The following is a 15076-nucleotide window of genomic DNA, read 5'->3' as shown; positions in this document are numbered from 1 at the left end:
GCCTCTATAATTAAATAGTGTGGGACTGCATATGAACAGGCAGATCAATGGAATAGAAATAGAAAGTCCAAAAAGAGATCTGAATGACTCGGACAAAGAGTCTTTTAAATCAATGATCTTGCAACTTGATAGTCAGTTGGAAAAAGATAAAATTAGATCCATTTCTCAAACCAAACATAAAATAACTCCAAATGAATCAGATATCTGAATGTAAAAAGTAAAACTATACAAGTACTAAAAGAAAACATTCCTCTACTATCTAGGGAGAGAGAAAGATTTGCTAACTATGAATAGAAATCCAGATGCATTCAAGGAAAAGGTTTAAAATCTGACTACACAAAAATAAAAACTCTTTATAGAGAAACAGGCAATACAGTAAAAGTAAAAGACAAATGACAAAAGAGTGAGAAAATATTTGTAGCATGTATCACCAATAAAGAGATAATTTCTGAAATGTACTAAAAATTTTTTTAACAAAAAGATCTAAAGTCCATTAGAAAAATAGGCAGAAGAAATGAATAGCTAATTCAGAAAAAGAGATATAACAATAGCCCTTAAACCTATGAAAAGATATTCAACTTCACTCACAATATGAGAAATGCAAATTAAAACTACACTGAAATACCATTTCTCATCTACCGCAGTGGCACAAATTCAAAAGCTTGACAGTGTGTTCTATTAGTGAGGCTGTGGGGAAACAGTACTTTCACACATTGCTGAAGGGACTGCAGAATGGAGGGGAATGTGGCACTGTCTAACAAAACTACATGTGTATTTACCCATTGACCCAGCAATCCCACTTCTAGGAATTTATTCTGAAGATACTGCAACAACATGAAAATATATATGTACAAGATTATTCATTACAGCCTTGTTTGTAATTGCAAATTATTGGAAACTCCCTAAATGTCCAAGTTTAGGAGGTGGGTTGCATAACTATGGTACATCCATACACTGGAGTAGTGTGCACCTGAAAAAAAGGAATAAGGAGAATCTCTATGAATCAATATGGAGAGATTTCCAGGAGATAGTGTTAAGTGAGAAAAGCAAAGTGCAAAGAAGCATGCTACTTTTTGCATAAACAAAGAAAGATATGTATCTGTGTATCATTAGCATAAAACCACAAAGAAAGGGGGTGGAGGCATGGCTGATGGGATGGAAGGCATAAAGAGAAAGTGACACTTCTCTTAGTATTATTTTTTGCAGAATGTTGACCTTTAAAAGCATGCTAATCTACATATTCAAAAATAAAATTAAGTTGAGGAAAAAACTGGGAAGTGGAAATATGAAAAATGAAAGCAAATTGAAACAAATTAATCCAATGTTACTTGCAATGAATACCATGACCAAAATAAAAGATGGAAAAAAATTAATCCAAACAAGTTACAAACTCAGTATTTAACTATATGCTCTCAAGACTTGGGCAAGGCAGCGTACAGGTGTAAGAAGGAAGAACTGCAAACAAATTCTGAGCTTTTAAAAAGCTGGCCTGTTCAGGAGATCGAGACCATCCTGGCTAACACGGTGAAACCCCGTCTCTACTAAAAATACAAAAAATTAGCCGGGTGTGGTGGCGGGTGCCTGTAGTCCCAGCTACTCAGGAGGCCGAGGCAGGAGGATGGCATGAACCCAGGAGGAGGAGCTTGCAGTGAGCCGAGATTGTGCCACTGTACTCCAGCCTGGGTGACAGAGCAAGACTCTGTCTCAAAAAAAAAAAAAAAAAAAAAAAGTTGGCCTGTTTATTGTGGTAACATCTGTGAAGAAATTTTGAAACTATTGCAGATGCATTCTGGGATTGAGCAAATTAGTAACTACATTGATATTGTTGAGTAAACATGTTAATGTTGAGCCAAGGTTCTCACTGTAGAAGAAAGAACATATATATAAGTAATGGAAGAAAGCAAGGATGAAACCTGTGGGCATGGTTTGGAGTTTTGGTTATATTTTTAAATGAGCCTCTGTGAGTGGTGTGTGCAAGTGTGTGTGTGTCTGTGAAGAAACATACAAACATGTGAGCACATGAGCCACCACATGGGTATATAAGAAAACAAATGGGGTAAAATTTTTTAAATAGTCAGTATGGGTAAAAGGCATGTAGATATTCTTTGTAGTCTTATTTTTGTAACTTTTTGAAAGGTTGAAATTGTTTCCAAATAAAAAGTTTTTATGAAATTTGTGATACATAGAAATATATCTAAAATATTTTCCTCTGAAAAATGAGCTGATTACTTTCCTAGAACATATAAATTTTGTGGTGCTATAATAACCAATGTTTTGTAATTAAATGAAAGAAGTTAATGTTGGAGAAATAAAAAGAAAATCAAACTCTTAAAATACAATTTATGGGGCAGATGGAATATGGCAGATAGGAGACAGGACTAATGTGCAGCTCCCACATGGAAGGACAGAGCAGTGTTAAGAGACTCATATTGTGATCTTTTGCTCCAAGATTCACTGTAGGAATATACCAGGAAAACCAAAAGAATTCACATATCCTTTGAAAGAAGTGGCATGCTGCTGCCAATTCCATGAAACAGGTGAAAAACCATGAGTTCCCAAAGTGTGAGAAGGAAGAATACCTACCTCCGAACACATGTCCCCACTGGGGAATCTAAAAATCCACATCACGGGAGAAAAATTTAACCTTATCTAGAGATGAAAGGGATTTATGGAGTCACATAAAGTATAAAAGTGGAAGTAGCAGCAGGAAGTGCCTTGCATGCACTCCCAGTCTCCAGCTCGAGCCCAGGGAAGCCAGCAATGACTATCACACAGGTGTCCTTGGGAAGGCAGCCAGCAGAACTGGGGAGGGGTCACAGAGTGAAGGAAGCTCCCAACAGAAATTGGTACTGCTTTTGACTGGGCACAAATTTTCTTGAGCAGAGTCCAGGGGACGAGTGGAAGCTGCTGCAGATAGGAGCCAGGGCAAGAATAGCCAGACAGGGAAGGGCCAGGTTCAAATGCTTTGCTTGCATTTTCAGCGGGGTAGCTCATGGCCTGGGGCAAAATCTGAGCAAGGCACTGCAGGAGCGAGGCTGGCCTTGCCAACTACATGGGAGCTGGGCAAGGCCTCTTGCTACTGGCTATTCCCCATTTCTCTGGCAAACTATATGATACAGTAGAGGTGGCCAAGATCCCCTCTATAACATAACCCTATTGGCCTGAGAACCATACCCCCATCCTCCAAGGTGGCTGTGGCAAGCCCTGCTCAAGGAGAGTCTGAGCCCAGACCCACCTAACCCTGCCCCGACCTAAAGTGATGCATCACTTTCCCGTCACCTCTACTAGAGCAGGTACTGGTATCCATGCTGTGGCCAGGCTGTAGTACAGTGGCGCAATCTCGGCTCACTGCAACCTCTGACGCCTGGGTTCAAGCGATTCTCCTGCCTCAGCCTCCCAAGTAGCTGGGATTACAGGCATGTGTCACCCACCTGGCTAATTTTTGTATTTTCAGTACGACGAGATTTTGCCATGTTGGCCAGGCTGGTCTTGAACTCCTGACTTCAAGTGATCTGCCCACCTCAGCCTCCCAAAGTGCTGGGATTACAGGCATTAGCCACCATGCCCAGCCGAAGACAGGTCTTTAGAATTAGCCCAATCAGACAAAGACAAAAACGAATTTTAAAAAATGAACAAATCCTCCAGGAAATTTGGGATTATGTTAAATGGCCAAACCTAAGAATAACTAGTGTTCCTGAGGAAGAAGAGAAATCTAAAAGTTTAGAAAACTTATTTGAGGGAATAATTGAGGAAAATCTCCCTGACCTTGCTAGACCTCCTCCCTGACCTTTAAATGTGCCTCTGCAAGTGTGTGTGTGTGCAAGTGTGTGTGCGTCTGTGAAGAAACATGCAAGCATGTGAGCACATGAGCCACCACATGTGTATATAAGAAAACAAATGGGGTAAAAATTTTTAAATAATGAGTATGGATAAAGGGTTTGGAGATCTAGACCTCTAAACACAAGAAGCTCAAAGAACACCTGGGAAATTCATTGCAAAAAGATCATCACCTAGGCACACAGTCATCAGGATGCCCAAAGTCAAGACAAAGGAAAGAATCTTAAGACCTGTGATACAAAAGCATCAAGATAAACTATAAAGGAAAACCTATCACATTAACACCAGATTTCTCAGCAGAAACCCTACAAGCCAGAAGGGATTGGGGTCCCATCCTTAGCCTTATGAAACAAAATAACTGTCAGCCAAGAATTTTGTATCCAGCAAAACTAAGCTACATAATGAAGGAAAGATAAAGTCATTTTCAGACATGCTGAGAGAATTTGCCACTACTAAACCAGCACTACAAGAACTGTTTAAAGGAGTTCTAAATCTTGAAACAAAACCTCAAAATACATCAAAATAGAAGCTCCTTATGACATAAATCTCACAGGGCCCATAAAACAATAACACAATGGGGGAAAAAAACACCAAAACAAGGTATTAAGGCAACAACTAATGTGATGAATAGAACAGTACCTAACATCTTAATACTAATGTTGAATGTAAAGAGCCTAAATAGTCCACTTAAAAGATACGGAATGGCAGAATGGATACAAATTCACTGACTAAGTATCTGCTATCTTCAAGAGACTCACCTAACACATAAGGACTCACATAAACTTAAGGTTAAGGGATGGAAAAAGATATTCCACATAAATGGAAAGTGAGCAAGAGTAGCTATTCTTATATCAGACAAAACAGACTTTAAAGCAACATCAGTAAAAAAAGAAAAAGAGGGACATTATATAATGATAAAAGGAACAGTCCAAAAGGAAAATATTGCAATTCTAAATATATGTGCACCTAACACTGGAGCTCCCAAATTTAGAAAACAATTACTATTAGACCTAAGAAATGAGACGCACAGCAACACAATAATAGTAGGAGACTTCAATACTCCACTGACAGCACTAGACACGTCATCAATACAGAAAGTCAAAGAAACAATGAACTTAAACTATACCCTAGAACAAATGGACTTAACAGGTATTTACAGAACATTCTACCCAACAACTGCAGAATATAAACTCTTTTCTTCAGCACATGGAACAATCTCCAAGATTGAACATATGATAGGACACAAAACAAGTCTCAATAAATTTAAGAAAATCAGACTTATATGAAGTATCTTCTTTTTTTAATTTATCTTTTGTAATTTTTTTGTCTCATTTTCATTTAGTTCTGCTCTGATCATTGTTATTTCTTTTCTTCTGCTGGGTTTAGGTATGGTTTGTTCTTGTTTCTCTAGTTCCTTCAGGTGTAACCTTAGAGTGTCTATTTGTGCTCTTTCAAACTTTCTGATGTAGGCACTAAATGCTATGAACTTTTCTCTTAGTACTACTTTTGGTGTATCCCAGAGGTTTTGATAAGTTGTGTTTCACCATTATCTCTCAGTTCAAAGAAGTTTTTAATTTCCATCTTGATTTCATTGTTGACCCAAAGATCATTTAAGATCAGATGATGATGATGATGATGATGATAATGATGATGATAATAATTATTATTGTTAATTTTTTTGAGATGGAATCTTGCTCTGTTGCTCAGGCTGGAGTGCTGTAGCGCAATCTCGGCCACTGCAAGCTCCGCCCCCCCGGTTCACGCCATTCTCCTGCCTCAGCCTCCCAAGTGGCTGGGACTACAGGTGCCCGCCACCACGCCCGGCTAATTTTTTGTATTTTTAGTAGAGATGGGTTTTACCGTATTAGCCAGGATAGTCTCAATCTCCTGATGTCGTGATCCACCCGCCTCAGCCTCCCAAAGTGCTGGGATTACAGGCGTGAGTCACTGCGCCCAGCCTGAAGTATCTTCTTAAATCATACTGGAATACAACTGGAAATTACCTCCAAAAGGAACCCCCAAAACTATAAAAATACATGGACATTAAATAATCTGCTCTTGAGGCTGGGTGCGGGGGCTCACGCCTGTAATCCCAGCACTTTGGGAAGCGAAGACAAGCGGATCACTTGAGGTCAGGAGTTCAAAATCAGCCTGGCCAACATGGTGAAACCCTGTCTCTACTAAAAATACAAAAATTAAGGCTGGGCGCAGTGCCTCATGCCTGTAATCCCAGCACTTTGGGAGACTGAGGCAGGCAGATCACCTGAGATCAGGAGTTCAAGACCAGCCTGGCCAACATGGGGAAACCCTGACTCTACTAAAAACGCACAAAAAAATTAGTCAGGCGTGGTAGCGGACATCTGTAATCTCAGCTACTTGGGAGTCTGAGGCACAAGAATTGCTTGAACCTGGGAGGTAGGGGTTGCAGTGAACCGAGATTGTGCCATTGCACTCCAGCCTGGGCATCAGAGCGAGACTCTGTCTCAAAATAAATAAATAAATAAATAAAAATAAAAATAAGCCAGGCATTGTGGCACATGCTGCATTCCCAGCTACTTGGGAGGCTGAGGCAGGAGAACTGCTTGAACCCAGGGAGCAGAGGTTGCAGTGAGCCGAGATCATGCCACTGCACTCCAGCCTGAGCAACAGAGCAAGATTTCATCTCTAAAAAATTAACAATAATTATCATCATCATCATCTGATCTTGAATGATCTTTGGGTCAACAATGAAATCAAGATGGAAATTAAAAACTTCTTTGAACTGAGAGATAATAGTGAAACAACTTATCAAAACCTCTGGGATACACCAAAAGTAGTACTAAGAGAAAAGTTCATAGCATTTAGTGCCTACATCAGAAAGTTTGAAAGAGCACAAATAGACACTCTAAGGTCACACGTGAAGGAACTAGAGAAACAAGAACAAACCAAACCTAAACCCAGCAGAAGAAAAGAAATAACAAAGAAAGATCAGAGCAGAACTAAATGAAAATAAGACAAAAAAAATTACAAAAGATAAATCAAACAAAAAGCTGGTTCTTTGAAAAGATAAAATTGATAGATCACTAGCAAGATTAACCAAGAAAAGAAGAGAGAAGATCCAAATTAGCTCAATGAGAAATGAAACGGGAGATATTACAACCAATACCACAGAAATACAAAGGATCATTCGAGGCTACTATGAACACCTTTACATACACAAACTAGAAAATCTAGAGGAGATGGATAAATTCTTGGAGATATACAACTCTCCCAGATTAAATCAGGAAGACATAGAAACTCTGAACAGACCAGTAACATGTAGAGAGATTAAAACAGTAATAAAAAAATTGCCAATAAAAAAGTCCAGGACTAGATGGATTCACAGCTGAATTCCATCACACATTCAAAGAAGAATTGGTACCAATCCTGTAGAACACTATTCCACAAGATAGAGAAAGAGGGAATCCTCCCTAAATCATCCTATGAAGCCAGTATCACCCAAATTCCAAAGCTAGGAAAGGACATAACAAAAAGTGAAAACTATAGACCAATATCCCTGATGAACATAGATGCAGAAGTCCTCAACAGCAAACTTGCTAACTGAAACCAACAGCATATCAAAAAGATAATACGCCATGACCAAGTGAGTTGCATACCAGGTATGCAGCAATGGTTTAACATATGCAAGTCAATAAATGTGATAGACCACATAAACAAACTTAAAAACAAAAATCATGTGATCATCTTAATAGATGCAGAAAAAGCATTTGACAAAATCCAGCATCCCTTATGGTCAAAACCCTCAGCAAAACTGCTATAGGAGGGACACACACTTCAAGGTAATAAAAGCTATCTATGACACACCCACAGCCAACATTATACTGAATGGGGACAGTTGAAAGCATTCCTCCTGAGAGCTCGAACAAGACAAGGATGCCCACTTTCATCGCTTCTATTCAACATAGTATCTGAAGTCCTAGACAAAGCAATCAGACAAGAGAAAAAAATAAAGGGCACCTAAATCAGTAAAGAGTCAAACTATCACTGTTCACTGATGATATGATCATATACCTAGAAAACCCTACAGACTCATCCAAAAAGCTCCCAGATCTGATAAATGAATTCAGTAAAGTTTCAGGACACAAAATTAATGTGCACAAATCAGTAGCACTGCTATACACCAACAGTGATCAAGCTTAGAAACAAATCAATAACTCAACTCCTTTTACGATGGCAGCAAAAAACAAACAAACAAACAAAAATACCGACTTAGGAGTATACCTAATCAAGGTGGTGAAAGAATTCTACAAGGAAAACTACAAAACACTGCTGAAAGAAGTCACTGATGATACAAACAAATGGAAACACATCCCATGCTCGTGGAGAATCAATATTGTAAAAACGACTATACTGCCAAAAGCAATATGCAAATTCAATGCAGTTCCAATCAAAGTACCATAATCATTCTTCACAGAACTAGGAAAACAATCCTAAAATTCATATGGAACCTCAAAAGACCCCACATAGCAAGACTAAGCAAAAAGAACAAATCTGGAGGCATCACATTATCTGACTTCAAACTATACTACAAGACTATAGTTATCAAAACAGCATGGTACTGATATAAAAATAGGCACATAGACCAATGAAACAGAATAGAGAACCCAGAAATGAAGCCAAATACTTACAGCCAACTGATTTTTGACAAAGCAAACAAAAACATAAAGTGGGGAAATGACATCTTATTCAACAAATGGTGCTGGGATAATTGGGAAGCCACATGTAGAGGAATGAAACTAGATCCTCATCTCTCACCTTATACAAAAATCAACTCAAGATGATCAAAGACCTAAATCTAACATCTGAAACCATAAAAATTCTAGAAGATAACATTGGTAAAGGTCTTCTGAACTTTGGCTTAGGCAAAGATTTCATGACCAAGAACCCAAAAGCAAATGAAACAAAAACAAATATAAGTAGACGGGACTTAATTAAACTAAAAACCTTCTGCACAGCAAAAGAAATAATCAGCAGAGTAAACAGAGTGGGAGAAAATCTTCCCAAACGTGCATCCAGCAAAGGACTAATATCCAGAATCTACAAGGAAGTCAAACAAATCAGCAAGAAAAAAACAAAACAAAACATAATCCCATCAAAAAGTGGGCTAAGGACATGAATAAGCAATTCTCAAAAGAATATATACAAATGCCCAATGAACATATGAAAAGGTGCTCATCATCACTAATTATCAGGGAAATGCAAATTAATACCACAATGAGATACTTACCTTACTCCTGCAAGAATGGCCATAATTAAAAAATCAAAAAGCATAGATGTTGGCATAGATGTGGTGAAAAGGGAATGTTTTCATTTACACTGCTCGTGGGAATGGAAACTAGTACAACCACTAAGGAAAACGGTACAGAGATTCCATTTAGAACTGAAAGTGTAACTACCATTTGATCCATCTATCCAACTACTGGGTATCTATTCAGAGGAAAAGAAGTCATTATATGAAAAAGATACTTGCACGTGCATGTTTGTAGCAGCACAATTTGCAATTGCAAAAATATGGAATCAGCCTAAATGCCTATTGACCAACAAGTGGATAAAGAAAATGTGGTATAAATATACCAGGGAATACTACTCAGCCATAAAAAGGAACGAAATAATGGCATTCGTAGCAACCTGGATGGAGTTGGAGACCATTATTCTAAGGGAAGTAACTCAGGAATGGAAAACCAAATATCATACGTTCTCCCTTTAAGTGAGAGCTAAGCTATGAGGATGAAAGTTATAAGAATGATACATTGGACTTTGGGGATTCAGGGGGAAGGATGGGAGAAGAGTGAGGAATAAAGGAGTACACATTGGGTACAGTGCACACTGTTTGGGTGTTGGATGCACCAAAATCTCAGAAATTACTGCTAAGGAACTTACCTGTGTAACAAAAAACCACCTGTTCCCCCAAAACCATGGAAATAAAAAAATATATAATTTATGCAAACAGATAAAATATCAGACCTTTCACTTTAGTATAATATATATAATTCTAATTATCAAAATCCTGTATTTTATATCAATATATCTTGGTAATCATGTTTAAATATCACTATTAAAGACAGACTATTGAGTTTCCTTATTCCCCCAAATGTTCACTATACTAGATACTGCTATTTGATCTCAAGAGAATGGATCCTTAAACAGACTCACTCTTCTAATGATTGATCAAGGCCTCGGTCAGGAGATCGATGGTGAGCACGTTCTGATGAATGACATTTTGTATTTGGCTTCATTGTAGAACTCATATGATAAGCATTACTTGAATAATTTTGGCAGCGAAGTTCTCGTACGGCCCTCTCCCTAAAGCAAAATAGCGATGCTTTAAATTTTATATCCAGCAAAATTATTAAAACTATCATAAAACTAGCTCAATTCATACTTGAAAATCTAACCATCATAAAAGAACTAAAACCTATTGTTACCTAAGAAACAATGCTTTCCATGCTGAAAAGCATTGTTTTTGAGCTTGCATACAGATAAACTTACCTTTCAAAGCACTCTGTTGCTAGTTGTCTTTTGGTAATGTCTAAATCAGCTTCCAATTGTGTGACAACATTTCTGAACTGGGCCACATCTTTACTCTGGATGGCCCCGTTTAAAAGAAGATACGAGTTACAGTTGACTAAACTTAAAATATGGCTATGATTCTGGGGTACATTAAACCATATTGATAGTGGTTTCTCAGCTGGATCCAAATCACATTGTGATTTTTATGGCCAGATTTATTAGTACATCTAAAATATGCCCATGTTAGACATGGTAAGTATGCAGAGTAGCCTACTTGAAAAGCCTAAGCAATCCCAGTCCCATTTAATTAGTTAATCCTTCTCTGTTTCAGTTTCCCTGTGGGAGCATATTATACATCATCTGTCTATACTACTTACTATAAATTGTTTTTTATGTAAGTACTTAGAGGTATTATATAAAGTAGTAGTATGATCAAACAATTAACACCGGAATTCACTAGCTCCATGATTAATATGGTCTGTTTTATATATATCTATTCAACCAAGTGCCTTATAATGAAATTTGGCATACACAATCTTCAGTTTAATAGAATCTTCCTTAAGGCTAAACAATGCCTCAAAAAACCTGTAATAAGGCACAGTATCATAGGGAAGATAAACATTGATGAATGCCACTCACACAGAACATTCTATCCTCTTCACTTGCTTTCAGGATATTATTATAGACTGCTGAAATCTAAACTTTAGAGACTAGTAACAAACATTTCTCATGCTCATTCTAAGCGTTAGTATTTACCAGCCAGTCTAAAACAGAGTATAGCCCTTAGGGTGGAAGTTTTGGCGTATTTCACGAAGGTAGACTTCCACCTACCATCTTGAGAAAGTGATCCTGCAAAACCTGTTGAAGGAATCATAATAGCCTAGCTACAGTAATGGAAAAGAAGGACTCAGTCACCGCCACCATAACCTGAAAACAGTTTCTGAAGGAAAGTGGCCCTGGTTCTGAAGCCCTTGCCTTGTCAGGGGCTCCTAGGAGTGGCTGATTGCCAAGACCATGCTTCTTATCCTTCCCCATGCCCTGACCTCAGATGTGAGGACAGAGTGGAGGCTGGATGAAAAGTGTTAGATGGGACAGGTAAGAATAGGGGTTAAGGGTCCCCCATCAGTTTTTATGAGAGGTGACCAAGTTTAACAGAAAAAAAATTCACTATACAGGGAGGCAATTCCACCCAATTCTCCAGCCAAACATCTTTTAAGAAGGTTCTAGGAGTGCTAGAGAGCCTAAAAAAAAAAAAGACAAAAAAAGAAAAAAAAAAAAAAGAAAGAAAAGAAGCCAAAATCAATATCCCGAGAAGTCTTCTGTATTTTGTGAATGCAGGTGTTCTTCTAGGTACCCAGTACATGCAACAGGTACAAAAGAAAATATGATGTGGCAAATGCAAATACTAGGTTGCAATATATTGGTCTAAATATGAAAATTCTTCTGGTTTCAAACTGGTTAATTTTTTTTCTCATTTTGTTATATTTCCTAAAGGCAGTATTTTAGATCAGACATTCTATTATACTCAAAACTCTGTTGGAAAGAACCAATAGAGATCATTAAACTTAAAATTAGATAAGAAAAATATAATAGAAAAAGTACCACCTCTTAGGCAAATCACAATATTTCTGATCCTTAGGCAAATTATAGGAGGCAAATTCTCTAAATTCTAGCTTAAAAATTCTACTAAAGTACCAAAAAATTAAGATGTATGACTTTATATTGCTGAACAACTCACATTTTATCTTCTGCCAAACAAAGGTGTTCTTTAAGAAGCTGAATTTCAGATTCTTTTTCTTGAAGTGCTATCTGAGACTGACATTCTTTGTCTCGACTGGCCACCAGCAAAGCTTCTAGATTATGCATGGAGATTCTCTCATTTGTCATCTGACTCCTCAGGAGTTCAATTTCAGAAAGAGCAGAATGTAACTCATTCTCCATCTGTACAATAATAAGAAGATATCTACACTTATTCCCATTAATTCACTTAACTATTATATTATCAGGGACTCACAAAATTTTCATAATCTGTTATAAACCGGCAGCTACTTTTAATGTGATTTGAAATTGTGTCCCTCCTTCTTACCAAATAAACACACCACACATGTATGTATAGTATCACTTTCTCCATCTCTCTGATCATATCAGAAAATTCATTAAGAAAAGGCTTATTAATTTCAAACTGCAACCAGTTTCCACTACCAGCTTTGATATTTCTTTATATACCCCTGCAAGACTGACAGGATGATATCTGTGAGCACTGCTTTGTCCTCAGTTAGGTGAGCTACATGCTTATAGAATATCATTGGACTCCATAATTAAAGAATATAAGGAGTAATCTCTTATATTCTTATATAAAGAGTAATCTCTTATATTCTCTTAATATGATTAATTATAATTGTGTTTAATAATATAATTAAACACAATTATAATTAATATAAGGAGTAATTTCTTATATTCTCTTGCATAAACTTGTGGAAAGCTTCCTTTTGAAAAGTATCTTGAGCCTTAAAATATGCTCAGTGAGACAAATGTTTTTTAAAAAGGAGGAAGAACAGTCACTAGTATTTAGAAAACAATTATTTCTTATCTTGTAATATACATAACAAATTCTATATGCATTTAAAAAGTTAAATTTGAAAAGGTAAGCTTTAAATTCCAGTGAAAAGAAATAAAAATGAAATTACAGGGAAGGGAGATAGGTAGGTAGGGAAATTTTCTAAGCTAGATACAATGCAAAAAAAAGTTTCGTCACATTAAAAAAATAAACATTTTGATAGTCAATATAAACTTAACCAAAATTTGAACGGAAACAACTGGAAGACAAATAAACTTAGTAAATAAAATTAATAGTTTATATTTCTACTAACATAAAGAACGCATATAAACTGATGAGAAATATGAGCTAAATGATAATGATCAGAAAATTTACAAAAGGAGAAATACAATTAAATTATAAACGTATGGGGAAAATTTACCCTTACTAGTAATCAAATAAACTAAAACAAGATGCCATTACTAGTTCAGGGCTTCTTACCTCAACATTACTGATGTTTTGGGTTGGATAATTATTTGGAGTAGGGGCAGCACTATGCATTACAGGATGCTTAGCAGTATCCCTGGCCTCTGCCCAATCGACGCCACCAGCATTCCCCACTCTAGTCATGACCATCAAAAAGGTCATTACTAAATGCATACTGGGAGCAAACTCTTTCAGCTGAACTGGAAAAACTGTGCCAAAGATATTGTTCTAGTCTATCTAATTGGCAGATTTGTTAGTTTGTGTTAATGAACATTACATTGGGCAATGGCAATCTCATATACTTTGCTGGCAGGAGTAGAAAATGGACCGTGATTTTTTTGACAATAGCTTTTTTGAAATATAATTCACATGCCATCAATGATTTTTAGCATATTAACACAGTTGTACAATCATTACCACAATCTAATGTGAGAACTTTTTCATCATCCCAAAAGGAAACTCAAGGTTGGGCATGGTGGCTAACACTTGTAATCCCAGCACTCCGGGAGGCCAAGGTAGGTGGATTGCTTGAGCTCAGGAGTTTGAGACCAGCCTGGGCAACATGGTGAAATTCCATCACTACAAAAAATTCAAAAACTTAGCCAGGCATGGTGACATAGACCTGTAGTCCCAGCTACTCAGCAGGCTGAGGTGGGAAATCGCTTGAGCCCAGAAAGTCGAGGTTACAGTGAGCCAAGATGGCGCCACTGCACTCCAGCCTCAGCCACTGGAGACCCTGTCTCAAAAAAAAAAAAATAAACAAAACCAACACAGAAACTTCTCTGGCCCTAGGGAACCCCTAAACTATTTTCTACTATTTGCCTTATTCTGGATATTCCATATAAATGCAAACAAACAATGTGTATGCGGTCTTTTGTGACTGGCTTCCTTTATTAGCATAATGTTTTTAAGAGTTATCAATGTTTTAGCAGGATCAAAACTTCATTACTTTTATTGCCTAATAATATTCCATTGCGTAGATAAACCACAGCTCTATTCATGAGTTAAAAATATTTGACTTATTATACTTCGGGACTATTATAAATAATATTGCCATAAAAATGTGCATACAAATTTTTGTATGGACATGTTTTCATTCCTCTTGAATAGACAGAAGTGATATTTATGAGCTGTAAGGTAATCTAATTTTTAACATTTTGAGGAACTGCCAAAATGTTTTACAAAGTTGCCTTACTATTTTACATTTCCACCAGCAATGTATGAGAGTTTCACTTTTTCCACATTTTTGTCAACATTTTTTATCTGCTCTCTGATTACAGCCATCCTAGTGGTTGTGAAATAGTATGGTTTTGATTTGCATTTTTCTATTAATGATGTTCAGCATCTTTTCATGTGTTTATTGGCCATTTATGTATCTTACGTAGAGAAATGTCTATTAATATCCTTTGCCCAGCTTTTTAGTTGGGTTATTAAGTTTTTTGTTTTTTGAGACAAGGTCTCATTCTGTCACCCAGGGTGGAGTGCAGTGGCATGAAGGCATGAAGATGGCTCACTGAAGTAAACCTCCCACCTCAGCCTCTCAAGTTGCTGGGAATACAACTGTGCACCACCACACCTGGTTAATTTTTGTATTTTTTGTAGAGATGGGCTTTTGCCATGTTGCCCAGGCTGGTCTTGAACTCCTGGGCTCAAGCGATCCTCCTGTCT

The 15076-nt window shown here is 37.2% G+C and overlaps 1 protein-coding gene across 2 annotated transcripts in view; it reads right to left on the bottom strand.

The window, feature by feature from the left end:
* The window catches only part of TSGA10 (testis specific 10), a 145601-nt gene that overhangs the window by 10249 nt on the left and 120276 nt on the right, over nucleotides 1-15076 (bottom strand). For both annotated transcript variants that reach the window (XM_058428415.1, XM_058428414.1), the window contains exons 15-16: nucleotides 12125-12327; nucleotides 10030-10179 (exon numbers count right to left, since the gene is read on the bottom strand). In XM_058428415.1, the coding sequence (XP_058284398.1) occupies nucleotides 10030-10179; nucleotides 12125-12327 (353 nt within the window). The remainder of the gene's footprint in view (nucleotides 1-10029; nucleotides 10180-12124; nucleotides 12328-15076) is intronic.

Source organism: Hylobates moloch, unplaced genomic scaffold (genome assembly GCF_009828535.3).
Source record: "Hylobates moloch isolate HMO894 unplaced genomic scaffold, HMol_V3 SCAFFOLD_15, whole genome shotgun sequence".
NCBI lineage: Eukaryota > Metazoa > Chordata > Mammalia > Primates > Hylobatidae > Hylobates > Hylobates moloch.
The sequence above is the reverse complement of the archived record's forward strand: the minus strand, read 5'-3'. Positions and strand labels throughout refer to the sequence as shown.